This window comes from Amblyomma maculatum, chromosome 4 (assembly GCF_055883805.1).
Source record: "Amblyomma maculatum isolate TAMU_Amacu chromosome 4, ASM5588380v1, whole genome shotgun sequence".
In the NCBI taxonomy this organism is placed as follows: Eukaryota; Metazoa; Arthropoda; class Arachnida; order Ixodida; family Ixodidae; genus Amblyomma; species Amblyomma maculatum.
Window position 1 is genome coordinate 19,445,394 of NC_139347.1, and position 18,721 is coordinate 19,464,114.

An 18,721-nucleotide genomic window follows, 5' to 3' on the forward strand; every position below is an offset into this window, starting at 1 on the left:
CACTCAGGAGGCTTGTCAGAGGCGCGACAATAGTGGCGAAATTTCTGACAAAACGTCGGAAATAGGAGCATAGGCCGAGAAAGCCGCGGAGTTCCATGACAGGTTTGGGAACTCATCGACGGCGCGAAATTTGGCAGGAATAGGAAGTATGCCATCCTTGGAGACGACGTGGCCTAAAATCTTGAGTTTGCGAGTTCCAAAGCGACACTTCTTCAAATAAAATAAAGTTGGAGCCCAGTTTGGTTAAATAGTTAAACATGCACTCCAAGTGGAGAAGGTGGCTCTGAAAATCAGAACAGAAGACGACATAGATTGCAGATACAAGTTTTCCACATCAGGGCATGGGGAATCTAATTCATCATGCGCGCAAAAGTGGCCAGTGCATTTAAAAGTCCGAAGGGCATGACGTTAAGTTCGTATAGGCCATCAGGGCCCATATTCCGAGTTTGTGTCGTTATCGAAGTGTCGCTATCTCACGTGACCTCGTGTCATCCGATTGGTCGCAATGTCGGAACCGGGGGCTGCCACTACAAAACCGGAAGTGGCAACATCATGTTCCGGCATTTCTACCAATCTGTGGCTCGAGGTCACGTGATATAGCGACACTTTCGATAACGACACAAACTTGGAATACGAGCCCAGGTGTTACAAAATCGATCTTGGCGCGTGCGGCATCCTTCAGAGGGACTTGCCAATATCCTGATCGCAGGTCTAAAGATGAAAAGAATTCTGCTCTTTGCAAGCGGTCGATGGCGTCATCAATTCGAAGCAGTGGATAGACATCTTTGCGGGTGATGTTTGAGCCGTTAATCGACGCAAAACCGTATAGTGACATCTTTTTCTTTACAAGAACGACAGGCGAGGTCGACGGACTACTGGAGGGTTGAATGACACCACGCTGGAAAAATGTCGTCCACTTGGTCTCCAATAATCTGTCGTTCAGCCGCCGAGACCCGATATGGGCGTTGACGCAGCGGCTTGTGGGTACCGGTATCAATCTGGTGGGTGACGCTAGACGTGCGGCGGAGTCGGCATTTTGAAACATCGAATGAAGAGCGATACTTGTCTAGAAAATGAAGATGCTGAGCGCGCTGTGGTGGGGCGAGGATTGTGTCGACAGAACCAGAAAAGACTTTGGCTGCAGCGGAAGCAATATACTCGGGCAAAGTAAGTAAGGCAGGAAGCGAAGAGGAGTCAGTGCAACGGTCCGGGTCGGTAAAGGAATCGATGAGCTGTACTTGACCAAAGCACTCACCACGGAGAAAAGAGCAGAGGCTCAGTAAAGGTTTGGGGATCTGAGGTAGGCTACATCCGTCTTAAACAGTGAGCACAGCGGAGGGTAGAAGCAGGGCTTGACGTAATGCGAAGCTGTCGGATGGGGTGGAAAAGACGGTGCCGTCAGATGCGTAGAGGTAGGAAACAGGAATGGTGATAGATGAGCGTGGAGAGATCTTGATGTCGACAGCCACAGTCAACTTGCTGAGCGCAGAAAATAAATCGATATCTGAAGGGGCGCTGCACGGGAGAAGTTCGCGTTCGGCGCGAGCGCAATTGAAGGCGTGATGGTTGCAGAGAAAGTCTTAGCCTAAATGAGGTCATGTGAGCACGACGACAGGACGACGAATTCTGGGGTATTTAATGAGCCGCGAATGATAACCCTGGCTGAGCAAGCCGCCAAAGGCAAGACAAGCTGTGCAGTAATGGTGTGAAGCGAAATGTCTGATAAAGGCGTCATCACTTTGCGTAGCTTGCGGCACATTTTTCTACTCATCATAGGCTCAGCAGCGCCAGTATCCACAAGGGCCAAGATAGTCACACCCTCCACAGCAACTTCAAGCAAATTCGCAGGGACACGACGAGGCCTTAATATTGGTCGATGTACTCACAGTTCTTGCCTCGGCAACTGCGCTAGCTAGTTTTCCTGATGCGCGTTGGTGTATCGACGCAGCGGTGAAACCGAGCGCTCCTCGGTGATGGAGAACGACGACGAGCAGGCGGTCGGTCTGCAGAGGAATTAATGCCGGCGGAAGAAGACGGACCTGGCGTGGGTTCAGGAAGCGTGTAAGCGTAGGGTCGCGAGTAATCCGCAAGCGGCACGGTGCGACGACGAATGGGTCCAGGGGCACCACACTCATAACAAGTCGGTAGATTGTCCCGAGTGCGCCAAGGGTTCGCACGAAGAGGACCCCTCTTCCCCCGCGGGATATTGAAAGCAGTGGCGGCGGTGGAGGGTGGTAAGCGATATCTGAGTCGGCGCCGGTGCACCCGAGGACATCAGCGTACGTGGCAGGCACATGCGACAGAAGCCTGCTGAAAACGGTTGGTAGCAGCTCAGCCGCTTGTTCACGAATCACAACCTGAATTGTCGGGGCCAGGTTAGATGGAGTGCCCTGAACGCTATGGAGAAGGGACAGTTGTCGTGCGACCTCCTCGCGCTCAAGCAACGCACTGCTGGGTAGGCGGAGGGTCGATCCAGCACGCTCCACCAAGCTGTAACGAGATGTCTAGTAGTGAAGAGGACCGGAGAGAAACCTCGCAAAAGCGACCGTCCTAGTCTGTCGCACCAACCAATTCGATCTTGCGCCGTGCGCTCGCGGTGCGCCTGCTGCTGGAGCTCATCTTCCTCTTTACACTAAATATAAATTTCTTGTGTTCAAGTATGCATACATGCTGCCGGCGGGTAGTTTGATTAAGAAACTGCAAAATCCAAATAAACAAAGGGAGCGTGTTTTTTTTTTTTTAATTTTGTTACGTTTACAGTCACGTGTACGGGATGTTCCTCATTTGGAGTTTCTTCGAATAATTAAAATTGCTGAAACCAATGAACATCCTCCAATATAAGGGAAATGCAGGTCTAAGAAACGGTGCTGCATCTTTATTCTTTGTTTTTCATGTAATTGCATGAATTCATCACGTACTGGAGAGTGCACGTTTTTCACTTTACTACCCGCATTCTGAACCTCGACAAATAACTGAGCCAAATATATCAACTTTGCCGGCTACTGCGTTAGACTATTGCGCAAACTGCGTAGCCAGTTTTCTTTACGTGCCAGGCGTTCACGATACGCTTCTAAAGTTATCGCCTTTGTCAAGGTTACACTAACGACCGGAATGGGTGCGTGGTATTCCTTTTGGGTGTGTGTCTTTATTCTGTTAACTTACTCTGTTTTCTTTATAATTTCCAGTTTCCATAGATGTCAGTCCCGTTTTCTCTAAGGCGTGCTAGTACTGTTTCTTGCGCTTTCGTGTATAGCACGGCCGAGCATCAGGTTTGAGCCGCTGTTTTTACACGGTGGCGTATTCGGCTCGTTCAGTCGTAAAACTGTCAGCGTGACCCAGAATTGAGAACCATATCCTAGAATGGTATAGAAAAAAAAAAAAAAACCCCGCAATTTATTGAAATAAGTTTCTCGCCACCGGGTTTCGAGCATTACGCCCCAGCATGGCGGGAGGGCAGGCGACGGATAGGTCACCAGGCGTCCTTGTGCCAAGCGTTTTGATTCGTTACTACCGTGTACTTGGGATGTGTACTTGTGCAACAACAATAACTTAAAATTTTAAGTATTATAAGCGAACAAAAAAAAGCTTTGGAAGATCTCGGAATAAAAAGGTGGTGTTCACGTCTCTTAAGGCCAAGATTACGCATCCTCCTAATGTTTTCTGGGACATTCGTTTACGATTCGCAACTTACCAAGGTTTGTTTCGTAATTGCTACCGACTAAATGCTTCCAGTAAAAATTGGACCTGGAAGATTTGTCTCTAAGGCTACGCCACTCAGATCAACATTCTTCAGTGGTTAGCATATTTAGAAAATGTATGACTTATGACCCTTCTCAGCACCGCACTAATGTTAGAACTTTCAGTCGAACAGCATACCTTTTCACCATGCTTCCCTTCGTTGGTCAGACATCTGCGTGGGTCGGATGTGAAATATTTACTGCACTTTAAAAAGCTGTCGTGTATGTCTCCGCAGGTGGCCGTGTGCAACGTGGGGATCCCTGCGACACCCCGATTCCTAAAGGCGTTCAGCTGTGGCCCGCAACACCATCTGCACACCAACTTCACGTGGCCAGAGGCCCTCGAGCAAAACGACGCTGCTCTCCCTCGTTCCTAAGCGCCTCTTTCCAGCCAGGACTCTTGGTAGCGTCAGCAGTTAGACTCATCGCACGAGACTTTTGTGATAATATGCTCTTCGTTGTTTTTTTCTCCTCATGCGTTGTTAATCTGTCAGAGCATTTGTTCAGACAGCAGAAGATATGTTTTTACTCATTTCATACCTACCGTGTTAGACATTTTGTTCTGATCTCTTCGGTTTACAGCACCAACAATAACTTTTCTTTGTGCCCCATGACTCTATATTATGAGACGCTTGTAAGGAACTTTTATCCTGGCCTCGGATGATTCGAGCACGAGATGCGCTCAGTGCCCGACGTGGTGTGTGCTTTGTAACGACCACACTACGATTTACTCAAGAGCATGAGTTTGTTTAGCACGCTTGATATCTCCGCATTTGATAGGATCGCATCGATATACTGTGTGCCCTTGACTTAAGCTGGCCCGTGCGGACTTACTATATGCTCCATCCGATCTGTCCAAAGTCGTAATCGATTTGATCTTGTTTCATTCGCGAATCCTGCTAATCGCACTAGCCAGCTTTCGTGTGCATGCTTTCGACCTGGCGCATTTTAAGCTCAGAAACCCTTGCACAGCAACGTAATTTGTGAACCCCCGTGTATTTAAAAACCTCTGCGTGAACGACGTAACGTTGCCCGCTTAGTTTTGTTGGACTATATGGTATACAGTAACGTGTCCCGGAACCGTCAGCACTTTGTGCAAGGATTGCTGGACTGATTACTCGGGAACTGCTGCATTGGCGGCATAGCAGCGACTATAGAAAATTGGACTTTCTCTGATGTTCATAAAGGCCTTTGAATGCTGCGAAGAGCCACAGTTTTCTGCGCCGAATTTCTCGCAGGATGTGCGGCATAAATGGTGTAAGTTTCTAGCTATACCTTCGTTGTCGTTTGCTTTCCAGTAATGCGTTATGCAGTTCATTGTACCGAGGAATACGTACTTTCAAACAGCACTACTGCAATCTGTGAGGTTACGTCACAGCTACTGTAGCGAGGCAGCGCGGGTACGACAGTCACAAAAGGGTTCGTGGGTGTTGGACACGCCTTTTGGAAGCTTCAAAAATGTAGGCACATATGGATTAAAGTCAGGCATAGCAAGTTTGTTTTGATTTGCGAACGTCACTGATATGCGATTATGTTCTAAACTGTACAATTCAAATGCGGCAAAGGCAGCATAAAAAAAAGAAAAAAAAAAGACTGAGGTCTTTCAATCTTCCTGTGTGGCGCCCGTGCACAGTGCAATGTCAATGCATGTCTAACACCAGGTGGTCAAAATTACCCGGAGCCCTCTATCACGACGTTCCTCATAGCTTGACTCGCTCTGGGACTCCAGTTTGTCTATACGCAATGCTTTTCTTCTCTTGTCCCCTTCTCTGTGTTGTCCTCGTCTAAATGCTCTAATGAGGCTGCTGCAGTTCTAAAATCACTTTTTTTCACATGAAGAAAATCAACAGACAGCGAAGCCATGCGAAGCATGGGAGGATTATGTTTAATATTGATGACAAATAAACACTGAGTATATTGAGCTTGTATGAATATTTAGAAGGCCAAACAAATAAAAAATAAATCATGCCACTGGTGCCATGACCTGCAAATTTCTGCTACGGTACAGCTGCTATGCAATCACTATTTTGTGAATGTATATGTTGCTTGTAAGTTGTAACCTTAGAGGGGGCTCATCACGGCCACCTCATCCATAGTGGCGGACGCAATACTTTCTAATTAGGCTCCTATATTATTGCGAGGGCAACATAGAATTTGTGACCAAACCAGGAGAGTGGGAACTACGATAACCTCTTTATGCTATGGCATCAAGACTGCCAGAACCCAGGCACTCGGTGAGTTTTTTGAGTAGACAGGTGTAAAAAAATGAGGGGCTCCTTATAGCATTCTCAAGAGGGGAGCAAACAGCCAGAAGAACCATAGGGGAATATTTCTAATTTTTGTTTCTCGTTGGTACAATTGGAGAATAATTCTGTAAACGTTTTGTGCTTGAAAGAAGTTAGAAAGTAGAAAAAACGCAAACGCTGGTGGGATCCAAACTCGTGACCTCTGAACTTCGCCTGTGTGGTGCTTTACCAACTGATTCACAGCGGCGAACGTTCAGTGTTCTATCTTTGTGGGTATTCATGACACGTGGTCACACGAAGTGTTCCCCAGCGCCACCCTCATTCTCTTATTTTCATAGCGCAAGTACGTAATCTCAGCCAATTTTGTTCTGTGCAGTATTTGCGATAAATGCTAGACTTGACAGATGTCACACGAATCCCTCTCCGCTTTTATTATGTGCACTTAAAATTGGTTAAGCACATTAGGGAGCTAGTAGTATGTGTGCCACGTGCTAATAGCAAATCAGTTATGAAGCACCAAAGCGGCAATGTCGCGAGGCCCGTGCGTAATGCTCCTGTTTGGGTTGAAGCAGTATTCCGTGTTACACGCATATCCGATCTTGAGGTACACTCTCAACTTAATGCTCTCACTGAATTAATCGACCAGCATGAGGAAAACATGAGCACGTGAACTATCATCAACTTCATCGTTTGAAGTCTGTTTCACCATGGTCATACTGTCAGCTCCACTGCTTAACCGCCGCTATTTGTCGCGCATCTACCTCCAGGGTGCACACAATACACCGATGCATCACACACACAGCATCCTGGGGAGCCATGTGCCGCTGTCTACAGTCCCACTCATCCTTATTTTACCCCCAAACAAGATATAGCGCGGATACGTGCCCTTATCTTGCACCTTGAAGCTGTATTTATTTAAATGCTCCTCTCTCTGTCTCAGTCCAGGCAGTATAAAATAAAATTTTCTTCCGTTCGTGTCCACGTTCAGTATAGTTCATGTTTATGATTGTCTTGCTCGCCGCCCTTAACATCTAACTTGTTCATTTAAAGGGCCCGGGAAAAGCTATTTACTAGAATTACAATACGCTCACTAGCTATAGCATTAGATATCTCATCAATCCTCTCCAAAACACAAACATTTTGAAGCTAGCTTTATTATCACCGAACATATGGGTGATTGAAAATAATGATACTCCTCTCCCCACTCAACTCATACCGGCGCGCAAGAAAAGTCGTGACGGCGCCCTACCACGCCCGTCCTCGCCTGACGGGAGCCCCCAATGAGCCGGCGCGTCCAGCAGCCCCACTGACGTCAGTGGGGAGACTTGCGCGCGGTGATGCATAGCCAAAATCGGGTGCGAGCGGTCGGCAGGACCACTCTTTAAAAGTTATTTGCAAATTATCGGTTTCAAGTAAAGTTTTCAAATCTAACTAGAATGCTCACAAAGACCTCCTGTGTGAATTGCTTGCATTAGAATTTTATCCCAACTGACATTTTAGGGGTCCTTCAAGGAATGTGTATGCACAAGCGAAGTTTCAACGGGAGTGGCATTCACTCTTAAGTGGTGTGTACTGCATTGCCTTTTGTCTGAGCTTTGTTTCTCGGGTGTGTCGTATCGGGCATCGTGTTAATTTGACACGGTTTTCCCAATACTCTGTACGTAATTCATGTGCGTAGAACATGTTTCACTGTAATAAACACCATGTTGAAAAAGGCGATAGCATTGCGCTGTCGTCAATGGGCAGCGAAGCAGATCTGTTCCCGCTGCCGCGTGTCGGCGCTGTTACCAGTGTCGGCGCAGTTGCGGCCATATATATTTTATTATTTTATGCACAGAGCCCTTTCACTCCGCATCGGCTGTCCACCTGTTCCCGAGCCATGCAGCTTAGAGGCTCACTGGGGTGTCTTATGCTAGCGCACTGAGCCTCCATCTTGGAAAAGAGGCGTTACACTCACCAGCATGTTGAATTTAGGTAAAACTGAAGGTGCGTACCTGGTTTGGTTTGAGTGGTTCAGAAAGCGGCCATCAAATGTGTGAACTGGGTAGAGGAAATTCTACTAAATGTTTATGCTGCGTAAAAGGGCTCAAAAGCGAGCTGATAATTCACTAGACATTTTTTAGAATTTCGGCTTTCTCGCCGCGCGGTGATCCACAGTACCGGGCGTTTGCCAAGGTCCTCGCATGATCTTCTCTCCCAACAGCGAACGTCACGGCAGCGGACGGTCGATAAATGGTCAGGAAATGAATTTGCGTGCACTTAAGTAAAGTGGCGAGGGGACACCACGTGATTCGACTCAGATCTATCTGCGATTGTAGCTTCATTTGCTGGCACTTTGCTGGAATTTTGCTGCTCATCCACAGTCGTGACGTAAGCTTGCTAGCACGGCGGCTGCCAGACTGCGCTGGCCTTGTCAAAATCTCGGTTACGGTCCACACGATTTCCCGTAGGTTGCATAGCCTTGCGCTGGTGACGTAATAAGTGAAGACTGCTGCAGACTGCTATGATTGGTTCGCTGCGTCGCAATGAAGAAGGTGACAAAAAAAAAAAAAAAAAAAAGGTTAGCTGAGCCCGGATGGTCGGTGACTTTTTTGCGCGGAGCATGGTAGCGGTCTGTAAACTTTGTTGTTCTGTCTCCAGTAGGCTGTATTCAATAGCTGACATGCCTGGTGCTGCTTAGCTCGATCTAAAATTCAGTGTCATCCGCTTTTCTTAGCCTCAACAAGCCACCTCTGGGTGCTCCTTTAACGTCTCAAAGCGACTCAGGCTACTGAAGTATGCCATAGTGGAGGGCTCCGGAAATTTCGACCAGTCGGAAGAAGTGTGTGTCTCCATTAAAAAAGGTGAGTTATTGGAATGTCAGCGCGGCCGCGTTTTGGTGTAGGTGAAGCGGAAAGGCGCGCGTGTCGAAATTATTCTGGAGCCCTACACTAGGCACTTCTTACCACCTTCCTGCCATAATTCTCTGACTGCGTAATTGAGATGGCCGCCGAGAAAAAAAAAAGAAAAAAAAAGTATTGCACATTATATTTTCTTCAAAACGGTTTTTGTAGCGGGAAGTCAAAAGTATAGCTATATAGCCCAAGGGGTTTTCTTCTGAGTCGTACACAATGAATTAGAATGCATCCCTAGTGTTCCAAATGCCTTGAAGATTATTATTATTCCTGCCTCCTGCAGTGGCTAGGACTTCTTAGAACGCCAAACAAAATCCCGCTACATGATTTAGAAAGAAAGTTCTTTGGTATGAAGCTTTTCACGAAGACTGCATTTCTGAGAGTACATGAAAATGTTCAGTTACAGTCAACTGTTTGGTTCAGTTGCTTTAGCCAAGCGGAGAGACAAATTTTGAACGGTGTAGTGTGTCGCATATGCTGCATTTTAACTCGAAAGCATTACTAGCCCTATTGCGAGAAAAGACAGCGACGTGTACAAAACTGTCGCGCAAATTGTCGAGCATGGCTCTGGAAGATGACGTTTGGCTAATGACGTGGACTGCAGGCTTGGAGGTGGCATGTCTGTCCGTCCGGTCCTCCTCACTAACACATCTCTCGCTGGGCCAGTTGGCATGGTGACAAGGCAGGGAACTAAGAGGTTGGTTGTGACCGTATGCTATTTCCTAATTTGCTGAAATGGACTACTTGTTCAACACATTTCAGAAGGGAGTCGAACCCAGCGGGAGCCTTAGATCCAGAGTCCGATACGCTACGTCTAGCCCACGGTGGCAGGCTAGTACGGCTTGGTTTAAGCGGGGACTTGTATAAAGTCGGCTTGTCTTTCGCATAATCTTGCATCTTACAGCTGAACGCTAATAAGCATATGTGAGATAATTAGATGCATTGATTACGGGACTAGGGATTAAGGCTAGCAGAAAAGTGAACTTCTGGACTTCATAAAATCAGCCAACCTTTTTCCATTCATTTAATAATTTATTCATCCTTCATCTCATACATTACTGATGCCCTGAGGCAATAAATATCGGTTAAAAAAAGTGTGTGTCTCCATTTAAAAAGGTCAGGTATGGGAATGTCAGCGCGGCCGTGTTTTGATGTAGGTGAATCGCGTGTAGCTCGCCCTGCAGTGGGTATAATCAGGCTGATGATGATGATGATGATGATGAAAAGTGAACTAGGACTCGCAAGGGAAGCCGCAGACAGGTATGATGCTGCCAGGTTAAATGACGCTGCCATGCCGTGATCATAAACGTGTAGCTTAAGTGCCCCCAAATTTCAATTTCGAAATATGTCTCTCTCATTGACCTGACCACAACGATGTGAGGGGACATAGCGGCTCTGGAAGGATTAAAGACTCGTGCTCACTCCTCCTTATCCCATTCCGTTACCAAGAACCTTCCTTGTTTAATAAAATACTTTCGACTCAGCTCTTTTCGCTACATTTAATTCCCCATGTTGGTTTATCATTGTCTGCGATGTATTTCGCTCGTTCTTTTAAATACCATAAGTGATGCGGTTGACTTAGCTCCCTACCACAACAGTCATGTATGCACTTTACGCTATACGTGCCAATGGAATGCATGTTTAGGAAGATATGAATGCTTCTTTACACTCTTTTTGTAAGCCGGTGCCCAAGTCGTACCTCAAGAGGGGTCGGTACCTCCCTGCGGGTAAGGATCATCCCGAGCCACCGTGGACCCACTAAAAGAATAGAACAGGTGCACGCTGAAAGATGGTGCATTTGATTCCTTAACGTCGGGCACGTAAGTGAATAGGTCACAGAAGATCAGGTATGTGGATTGTGGAAATGTACTCTAGAGTGGCTGGGAATTAAAGATTGCGCTATCACATACAATGAGATCACAGAATCTTACAAACTAAATCGAAAAGTATACCCTCCCCCAGATCGGTCTCTCACTAACAATGAAGCACGCATCTGGAGGCGATTACAAGCCGATAACTACATCTGCCCTGCCTGGGTTTTCTTAACACAGACCGGGGAGGAAGAAGATTCTAAATGTAAAAATTGCGACCAAAAAGGCACGCTAGATCATATAATATGGCAATGCGCTGATTCCGCAGGCGCCGGCATTAACATTGATAGTAGAGAAGCCTGGCAGGTTTGGCTGCGGAGCGGAGATCCCACCGTTCAGCGGCACACGACCCGCCTGGCGGCTGAAGCCGTGAAGAGTGCTTGTAACCTCACCTGACCTCAGCCCGCTCCCCGGCCTGCGTGCCGGGGGCGGGAGATGAAGGGCTCCTTTTCGGTGGAAATAGTTTTCTTTCTTTCTTTCTTTCTTTCTTTCTTTCTTTCTTTCTTTCTTTCTTTCTTTCTTTCTTTCTTTCTTTCTTTCTTTCTTTCTTTCTTTCTTTCTCTCTTTCTTTCTTTCCTTCTTTCTTTCTTTCTTTTCTTTCTTTCTTTCTTTCTTTCTTTCTTTCTTTGGAGTGACTTTTAGGGCTTGAGAAATATGGACAAGGGACAGGGAGAACATGAGTTGTATATCTTCAACAGGGACTACTTCAGAAAGTTGGTCGAGACAGATACACTTACTGATGAATGTAGTGTTGTCTGCGCATGGATCTATAATACCTACTAAGAAGTTACGTTGAACCGGTACGAATTAATTAGACTTTAATTAAGTATTTAATGGTTTAAATCGTACTAGTACCGACTGTTGGCAGCAGAAAAAAGGCAGTAGCTAAAAACGCGGTAGCTCGTAGACCTCTAATAGACAATCGCTCATGTCAACTTCTCCATCCCGAACAATCGACACTCATTTGGAGAGATAGAAAATAAATATGCTCTTATGGCGAAAACAAAACACCGCCTTTCCATCATGCCTGACTTGGCGTTTGAACATTTCTGTGGCCGCAGGAGGGCTGGTGTTGTGGATGATGAGTTATCGTTTATCACTGCCTCTCTTTCCGGAGTCGCGATGGGGGCGCTTCTGCTGTCGCAATAACCACAGTTGCTTCATTGACATTTCGCCTGCTATTACCTGGCCCGAGGAGGAGGAGAAGGAAAACGTTTATTGCGTGTCTTCCTGAGTGGAGCCCTCTGTCCAGGGCCTTATGTGCCATCTCTATCCTCCAGGCCCGCTAAAGCAGCTGGAGCTGGTCTTGCAGATTGATGCCGGTGAGAGCGGTCTCAAGAAATTATAAGTTGTTCTCAATCCGCAGTCCCGTTTGTCACCACTGTCTGCTCGGCCCGCCTGATCAGTCGGCACTGATTGGTTGGCTGTGTGCTGGCCATGGCTTGTTCCCAGGAGGATGCAGTGGGGAGATTTATAGATGGAACGTTGCCGGGTGGTGTCGTGCAGGCCCAAACTTAATGATATAGTGTAACCCTGGTCCGAAAGCTTTGCTATGCCAAGCAGCAGATTAATTTAAGAGGAGAGTAGCTTAAGCACTTCGGGTGCACGAGGACTTCTTTTGCAGGAATTTTTATGAAGCATTACTTACTTAAGAACAATGTACTAACCGAATCTTACTGCCCTGGTAAGGATGAATGTGACAGATAGGAGCTGGAATGTATACCAGCATGACAATGATCGATTGGAAGAAAATGTGTTCATCAGCCAAACTAAATCTACCGCAGAAGTATAGTGAAATTAACACTGCTACATGCCAGCTGCGCCCACTTTGCAAACACACGTGCGTGGGCACGCTTCACATGCTGGGGCATTTGGTATGGAATCCTACTAGATGCATGCGTACTGTAGACATTCCTGTGCAAAAAATAAAATGAAAAAGAAACAAAAGAAACCTCCAAGATGGACTGGAGAGCTACATTTGCTTTGGTACAGAGAAATCTAATCTGGATTGTGGGATTGTGCAGAGAGAATAACGTTGCCTGCCACAGCATTCACTTCATGTTTCATTTGTTGAAAACGCATTCATCACATCATTCATCAATTTCGAACGCAAAAACGTTAATGATGTTGTTCAGCGGGGAGAACGGCCGCGCCGGCGTGTCGAGAAAGCCCGGATTGGTCGGCACCGTTTGACGTCACACGTCGAGCGGCGTAATCGAAAAGTAAATGAATTGCACTATGTAGCTAAAAATAAAATTTTACGGAGAAACCAGTAGATCTTGAATCAGGCATGATACCGCCAAGCTATGGAAACATTTTAGGCACTTTAGCTCTGGACCACGCGGACTCTTCTCATTGCCTAGGAGTATGACAGTCTTGCGATGGTTCTAACCTTGTTTCCGTATCCCGCGAGCCCGTCGTTCATAGTTATACCAACAACTGCTATCAATTGGGCCCTCATATCAAGAAATCAGGAGCCCTTGAGTAAAGGCAGCCTGACAGACGGTCGATACTGCGCAGCGCCTACCACTAGCACACCGCTCTCCGAACAGATACTTCGATACACTTGGCACCTATGCGTGGCGTTCATTCATGAACAGGAACTTTATAACCCTTTCCACCGTAGAGAAAAACCTTGCAGTACAGGGCGTGATCCCATCTCTCTTTTGAGCACCCGCGGTATTTTAATAGTGCAGGAAGTCTGCTCCTGTTATATGTTGTTTTCGAGAGTCTGTTAAGGAACACAAACAAAACAGAAACACGGCATCCCGACAAAACAGAAACACGGCATCACGGCAAAACAGTAACTAAAGACTAATAGTCTTGGACTGCTGACACAGGCGACAGTTCACTGGCCGTGGCCTGACGTTCATAGCAGCAGGAAATATTTTTACGGGTTTAAAGGCCGGCGAGGGAAGGTTAAAAAAGAAAGCCCTCGCGGCCAATTGAAAACACATTGCTCGCGCCCTCTTTAATACCCTGATTTCCAGCTTTCTGGGGTGTCTTTCAATTGTGAAATTGTGAGACAATTTTGGGACCTTGTAAGATACTGTTATGCAAATCTTGATGGGAACAGTTCAAGTTTGCCATGAGTACAAAAAAGTTTGCTTAAGCTTTTGCCGCGTTCCCATCGGTCAGATGAAGCTCATAAATAATGAGCCGACGCGGACGCAGCGATAGTTACTCAAGCGTTAGCTATAGAAATCTGCTTTGGTTTTTTTCGTTGTGGCAAACTAATTTAGCAATGTAGCAACGAGTCGTGTATTGCATGGTTCGAAATGTACGCGCAACACTGTTTGTTCGAATATAAGTCGCGCCATCTAATGGATAGATTCTCCACTAATCTGGCATATAACAACGTTGTTTACATTTGGATGGTTGGAAGGTATGTGTACGTCACCTTCGATATATTCTTTTTTATATCCGAAATGAAAGCTGCGAGCCAAATCTACACACAGACACATATATTTATGTCTGTGTACAGCGCTAAACTGCGAATCGTTTACATTATCCAGTGTTGTACAACAAACTATTCTGCCGCAATGGCCGTTTGAAGATCCCCAGGGGGCATGGTTTTGCAGAGCGAAGGTCGTCAGTGCGCATCTCCCGCATAGGTAGGCTCCGACTCAACTAGCACTTCTGGGCTCCGGGACACGCCGAATCGTTTGGCACCACCCGAACCTTATGCGCGCACAGGTGGCCCAAACGTTTTATACAAATGGTGGTACGAAGGGGTCCAACCCCGATGCCCGCCAAACTGGGCTCTATACAGCGCAAAACGAAAATATAGGTCTGAATTTCGGCGCCCGAGCTCTCCAGCACGCAAGGAGCAATGAAGATGCGTCTTTTCGACGTCAGGTATCGTGAAGAGTTAAAAAAAAAAAGAAAAACAAAACAAAAGCCGCTGCCGACTGAAACAGTAGTTCGGGTGGGAAGTTGCTGCTTAAAGGGAAGGTGCACCGGTTTTAGATTTCGACGAGTTTCGCGCGGTTGAATGATTATAACTTGTACTTAAAGCATGCGAAATATCTTGGCGCTAGCATTTGAAACAATGGCGCAATTAGCGATTAAAATCGCCATGGCTATCAGGCTTCACTGCACTGCAACAGCGACGCATGTTGACGTCATTGTCGGTACCGGTACGTTTTCTGCATAGACACACTTGATTTGAAGAAATGAAAAGAAGGCTGCCGAAAAAAAAGCCCTAGAAATGTTGATTAGCACCTTCAGAAAATGTGCAGCAGCACGTGGGCGAAGGCAACGAGCATCAGAAATAGTACCGTCCGTGACGTCATCACTGAACTTTTCCGCAGAACTTTAGTGCTGTGAGGAGAAGCTCGAAGTGTAATCGTCAATTACGCCATCAGTTTGAATGCTAGCGCAAAAACACTTTGCATGCATTACCTACAGCCTATGTAGATTTGAACCCTTGAATATCGCGAAATTCTCGATAAGTTATGCGGCTGCTCTTTAAGCTCAAGACTGTTATGCGGCAAATACCACTCAGTTAACCCTTTTATGATGTGTAACCGCATCACTTCTTTCTATTTTACCGAGATCACAGTGAAAATCTAGCCTTGCTCGTTCCAAAAGCCTTAATTTTGCCACAACTCCTTTCTTTTTATGCTGCAGCAGAAAAAGGTTCTTGACAGGGCGAATTTTTGTCCGCAATGAAACCTGAAATCTTCTCTATAAGACGCGATTTTTCCTGCCATAAAACCTAGCCGAACTTGCTCATCTAGGTTTTAATTTCTTCTTCTGCAAACGCTGCCACAAGAAACCTGATGCCATTCGTTCATTGCAACTCTGGTTTGCGAAGCTATATCTCTACATCAATTATTTTCACGCGTTCCAAGCTCGTAGTTAGCGATAGTATTATCTGCTCAGCAGCTGTATACCCCAAGAGGCCGGCGGCTTTACACGCACCAGTATTTGCATTGTTATACTCCACCAGGTTCTGTAATGAATATGTTTTATTGCTGGCGAGATATATAGCTCTGGCACTCGCCACGAAAAAATCAAGGAGTAATTCAAACCTGTGACGTTGATCTCCGCAGGCGGTGGGTTCGCGGAGAGGAAGGAGTACGCTTATAAGGGATTCCCGAGCTATTGCAGTGGCGGTTGCTGAAGCCAGCTGCGCTAGGGGCGGGTACGCTTGCGGCTTGAGCTCATAGGTTCATAGTAGTTTGATTTACTACAGTCCTGTTTGCAGCTTTTCGAAACAAGCGGATAGAGTCTGTGACCGTCGGAACGGCCGCTGGCAGGTCACTCTCGATCGGCGTGCTTGTAGCAGTACACGTCGGTAAGTGTGTTCTTTCGCACCCAGCAGGCTGAACTCGCAAGCAATGGTTCTCGCTTTCAAACTTCATTGAGTTGTTTGAATAGTTACCACTAACGTTTTATTGCGAAAACATTACTACGATAGCCAAAGCGAGAGCTCGGGTGGCCGCAGCTACTTGTGAAGAGGCAGCTACGCCGTGAAGAGACGTAGCTACGGTCTCTCCATAAAGCAGTTAGCCTCCCACTACATTTGAATTAGGTTACTCCTATGGCACGGGCAGGAGGTGCCAACTCTGGTCGCTCCTTTCATATGGGAGGGTGACATCAGAATCAGCCTGCCAGAACCGTTTGCATTCTCGTTACCCCTACGACACGAAGGCACGTCCATACGGCTTGGTTGAAGCGTGACTTTATATATGGGCTGGTAGCTTACGCTCTCGCGTCATACCCTTAAAGGGCAACTCCGGAGGTTTTTTGACATTCTAATATTTAAATAAAACTTTTACTGTAGATTCTCCTCTCCGTCCTGACGCATTCTACAAAATTTGGGCGCCGTACAATAATCCGTTCACGCGCAACACGACTTTAAAATATGCTGTTTTCATGGCTTAAATTGAGACTATTTCTGCCGGCAACACTGAGTTTCTGACGTCACAAACAGTATACCTGCATTACTGTCCACTTTCCGCATGATTATGAAATTGTGAGGCTTATATTGAACTACCTCAGACATTTTATGCAATGCTTCATGATTTCCATACGTTATTTTCACCATCCAACGCGCGTACGTGTGTTTTTCTAATACTGAGTGTGACGTCACCATTTCGTCAAGTGGGACGTCGTTTCTGGCAGTTTCGGTTTCGATTTGCTGTTTTTCCTTTTTAAAAATACTTCTAATTGGAATTTCGAAAAACGATTTTTTGTGTTGGAGTCAAGACGTGCCGAGGAATGTAATTCAACCGAAAACACAAAATGATGAAAAAACCACCGGAGCTGACCTTTAAAGAGTGAGCTTAAGTGTCCCCAATAATGTAGCACCTTACACTGATAGGGCGTGATAGGGGAATAATGTAGCAGGAAAGAAGCTCCCGCCGTTGCTTTCGCAATTCAACTAGGTTTAACCAGAGCTAAACCACAACAAATTTTTTATCTTGGCTTTTTCGTGCGACATATAAATTGTGCAAAGTTAACCGCACAACAAATTATATTTGTGCAACAAAAAAAAAAAAAAAGGGAACACATTATAGAAGCTCGAACAGTCTGTATACATTTGGTATTCTATTTGAAAAGAAAGTTTCGCTACGTCATGTAAAGCCAAGTTCGCCTTTCTTGGTGTTTTGGTTCCGCAACCACTTTCGCTAGCCCGGCAAATCTTGTTGCAACATATTTCTGTCCACATTCAGTACAGCAGCGTTAAAACCCTCTATTCTTTTGTGCGGAACTTGTTTTACTGGATAGCTTACTTGTTTTGCGCCAGCGGTGAGTGTGGTATGCGACGCACTTCTGTTCTGGTATGTAGTACGTGCATGTTTAACGTCCCGCGGAGACACAAAGGGGAGGTTTTGAGGCATGCGGAATGGGAGGGCTTCCAAATAAAATTTAACCACCTAGTATTTTTAGCTTGTGTTGTCATTGCAGAGTACACGGGGGCACATGAAAACCACGTTGCTTACGGTGCGCTTCGGGGGGTTCAAGACAGCGTAGAGCAGCTCTGTAGCCGTGTTTGATTAATACCTGTTCCTGCAAGCTCTGCTTCTTCATTACGAAAGTATTCATTTTTACCTATTTTTTTTTTAGAATACCGTAAGTAGCTTGCTGGCTATTATAGGGGGGGGGGGGGGGGGGGGATATCGAAAAACGACACATTGCTATAAGGAGCGCTGTCTGAGTTTTTTATCCCAATGTATGAGCTGAATTGGTTTCGTAAAAAGTATGAGGATTCGGATTATTCAATTGAAGAATGGATTTCGAGAAGAACGGGTGCTTAAAATGTGAACTCTAGGTGTATACGTGTATACTTATACACCTATACGTATACACCTGGTGTATACGTATAGCTTTTAACAATTCTAGTGTAAGAAATTTCAGCGCACTGATTGGATGTTGCCTGGTACTTTAGGTAGCGCGGCGAGGTATAGCTTCTTTTCAAGAACCGCACGTGTCTATGCGGCCATGACTTGAGATTAGATGCAGCGAATAAATCTGTTTACATTGTGGTCGTCATTATCAGCTCCACCAGCTTTAATCGAGTCTACTACAAGAGACAGGACTCTCTCAGTAGTCTCCCTTTGCTTAGGCCAACCACAGCCACCAAGACAAGGCAGAGCAAGCCAAGGCAAGACAGGGCAGGGCAGGCAGGCGTCTGCAGTTAAATGCTGTCACTGATCACTTGCAGCTAGACGTATTAAGTTATCATCTAAATATTACGCAAATGAGCTTACATGCTTACGTGGAAGCTATTATTGCATTCACCCATTTCAGTGCCATAACACTTAGAGAACGAAAGTAAAAATAAAGTGCAGCGTACAGTCCCTGATAACTGCAAACGGATCCGAAAGTGAACGTTCGAATCAGCTATTAGGGAATTTCTGCGAAATTATAATGCGATAGTATTAGAGCCCACATTCTAAAAAAAGGAAGCCAGTGTGTCATGAAAGTATCTGTTTGGTCGAGATAGGTCACATGGCGTCATG

General features: G+C 46.0%; 1 protein-coding gene across 1 annotated transcript in view; it reads left to right on the forward strand.

The window, feature by feature from the left end:
- LOC146190379 (uncharacterized) overlaps nt 1-4,314 on the forward strand; it is a 36,141-nt gene extending 31,827 nt beyond the window's left edge. Inside the window, exon 7 of the mRNA XM_084600156.1 lies at nt 3,974-4,314. Within this exon, the coding sequence (XP_084456282.1) occupies nt 3,974-4,114 (141 nt within the window). The 3' untranslated portion in view covers nt 4,115-4,314. The remainder of the gene's footprint in view (nt 1-3,973) is intronic.
- The last annotated feature ends 14,407 nt before the right edge of the window (nt 4,315-18,721 follow it).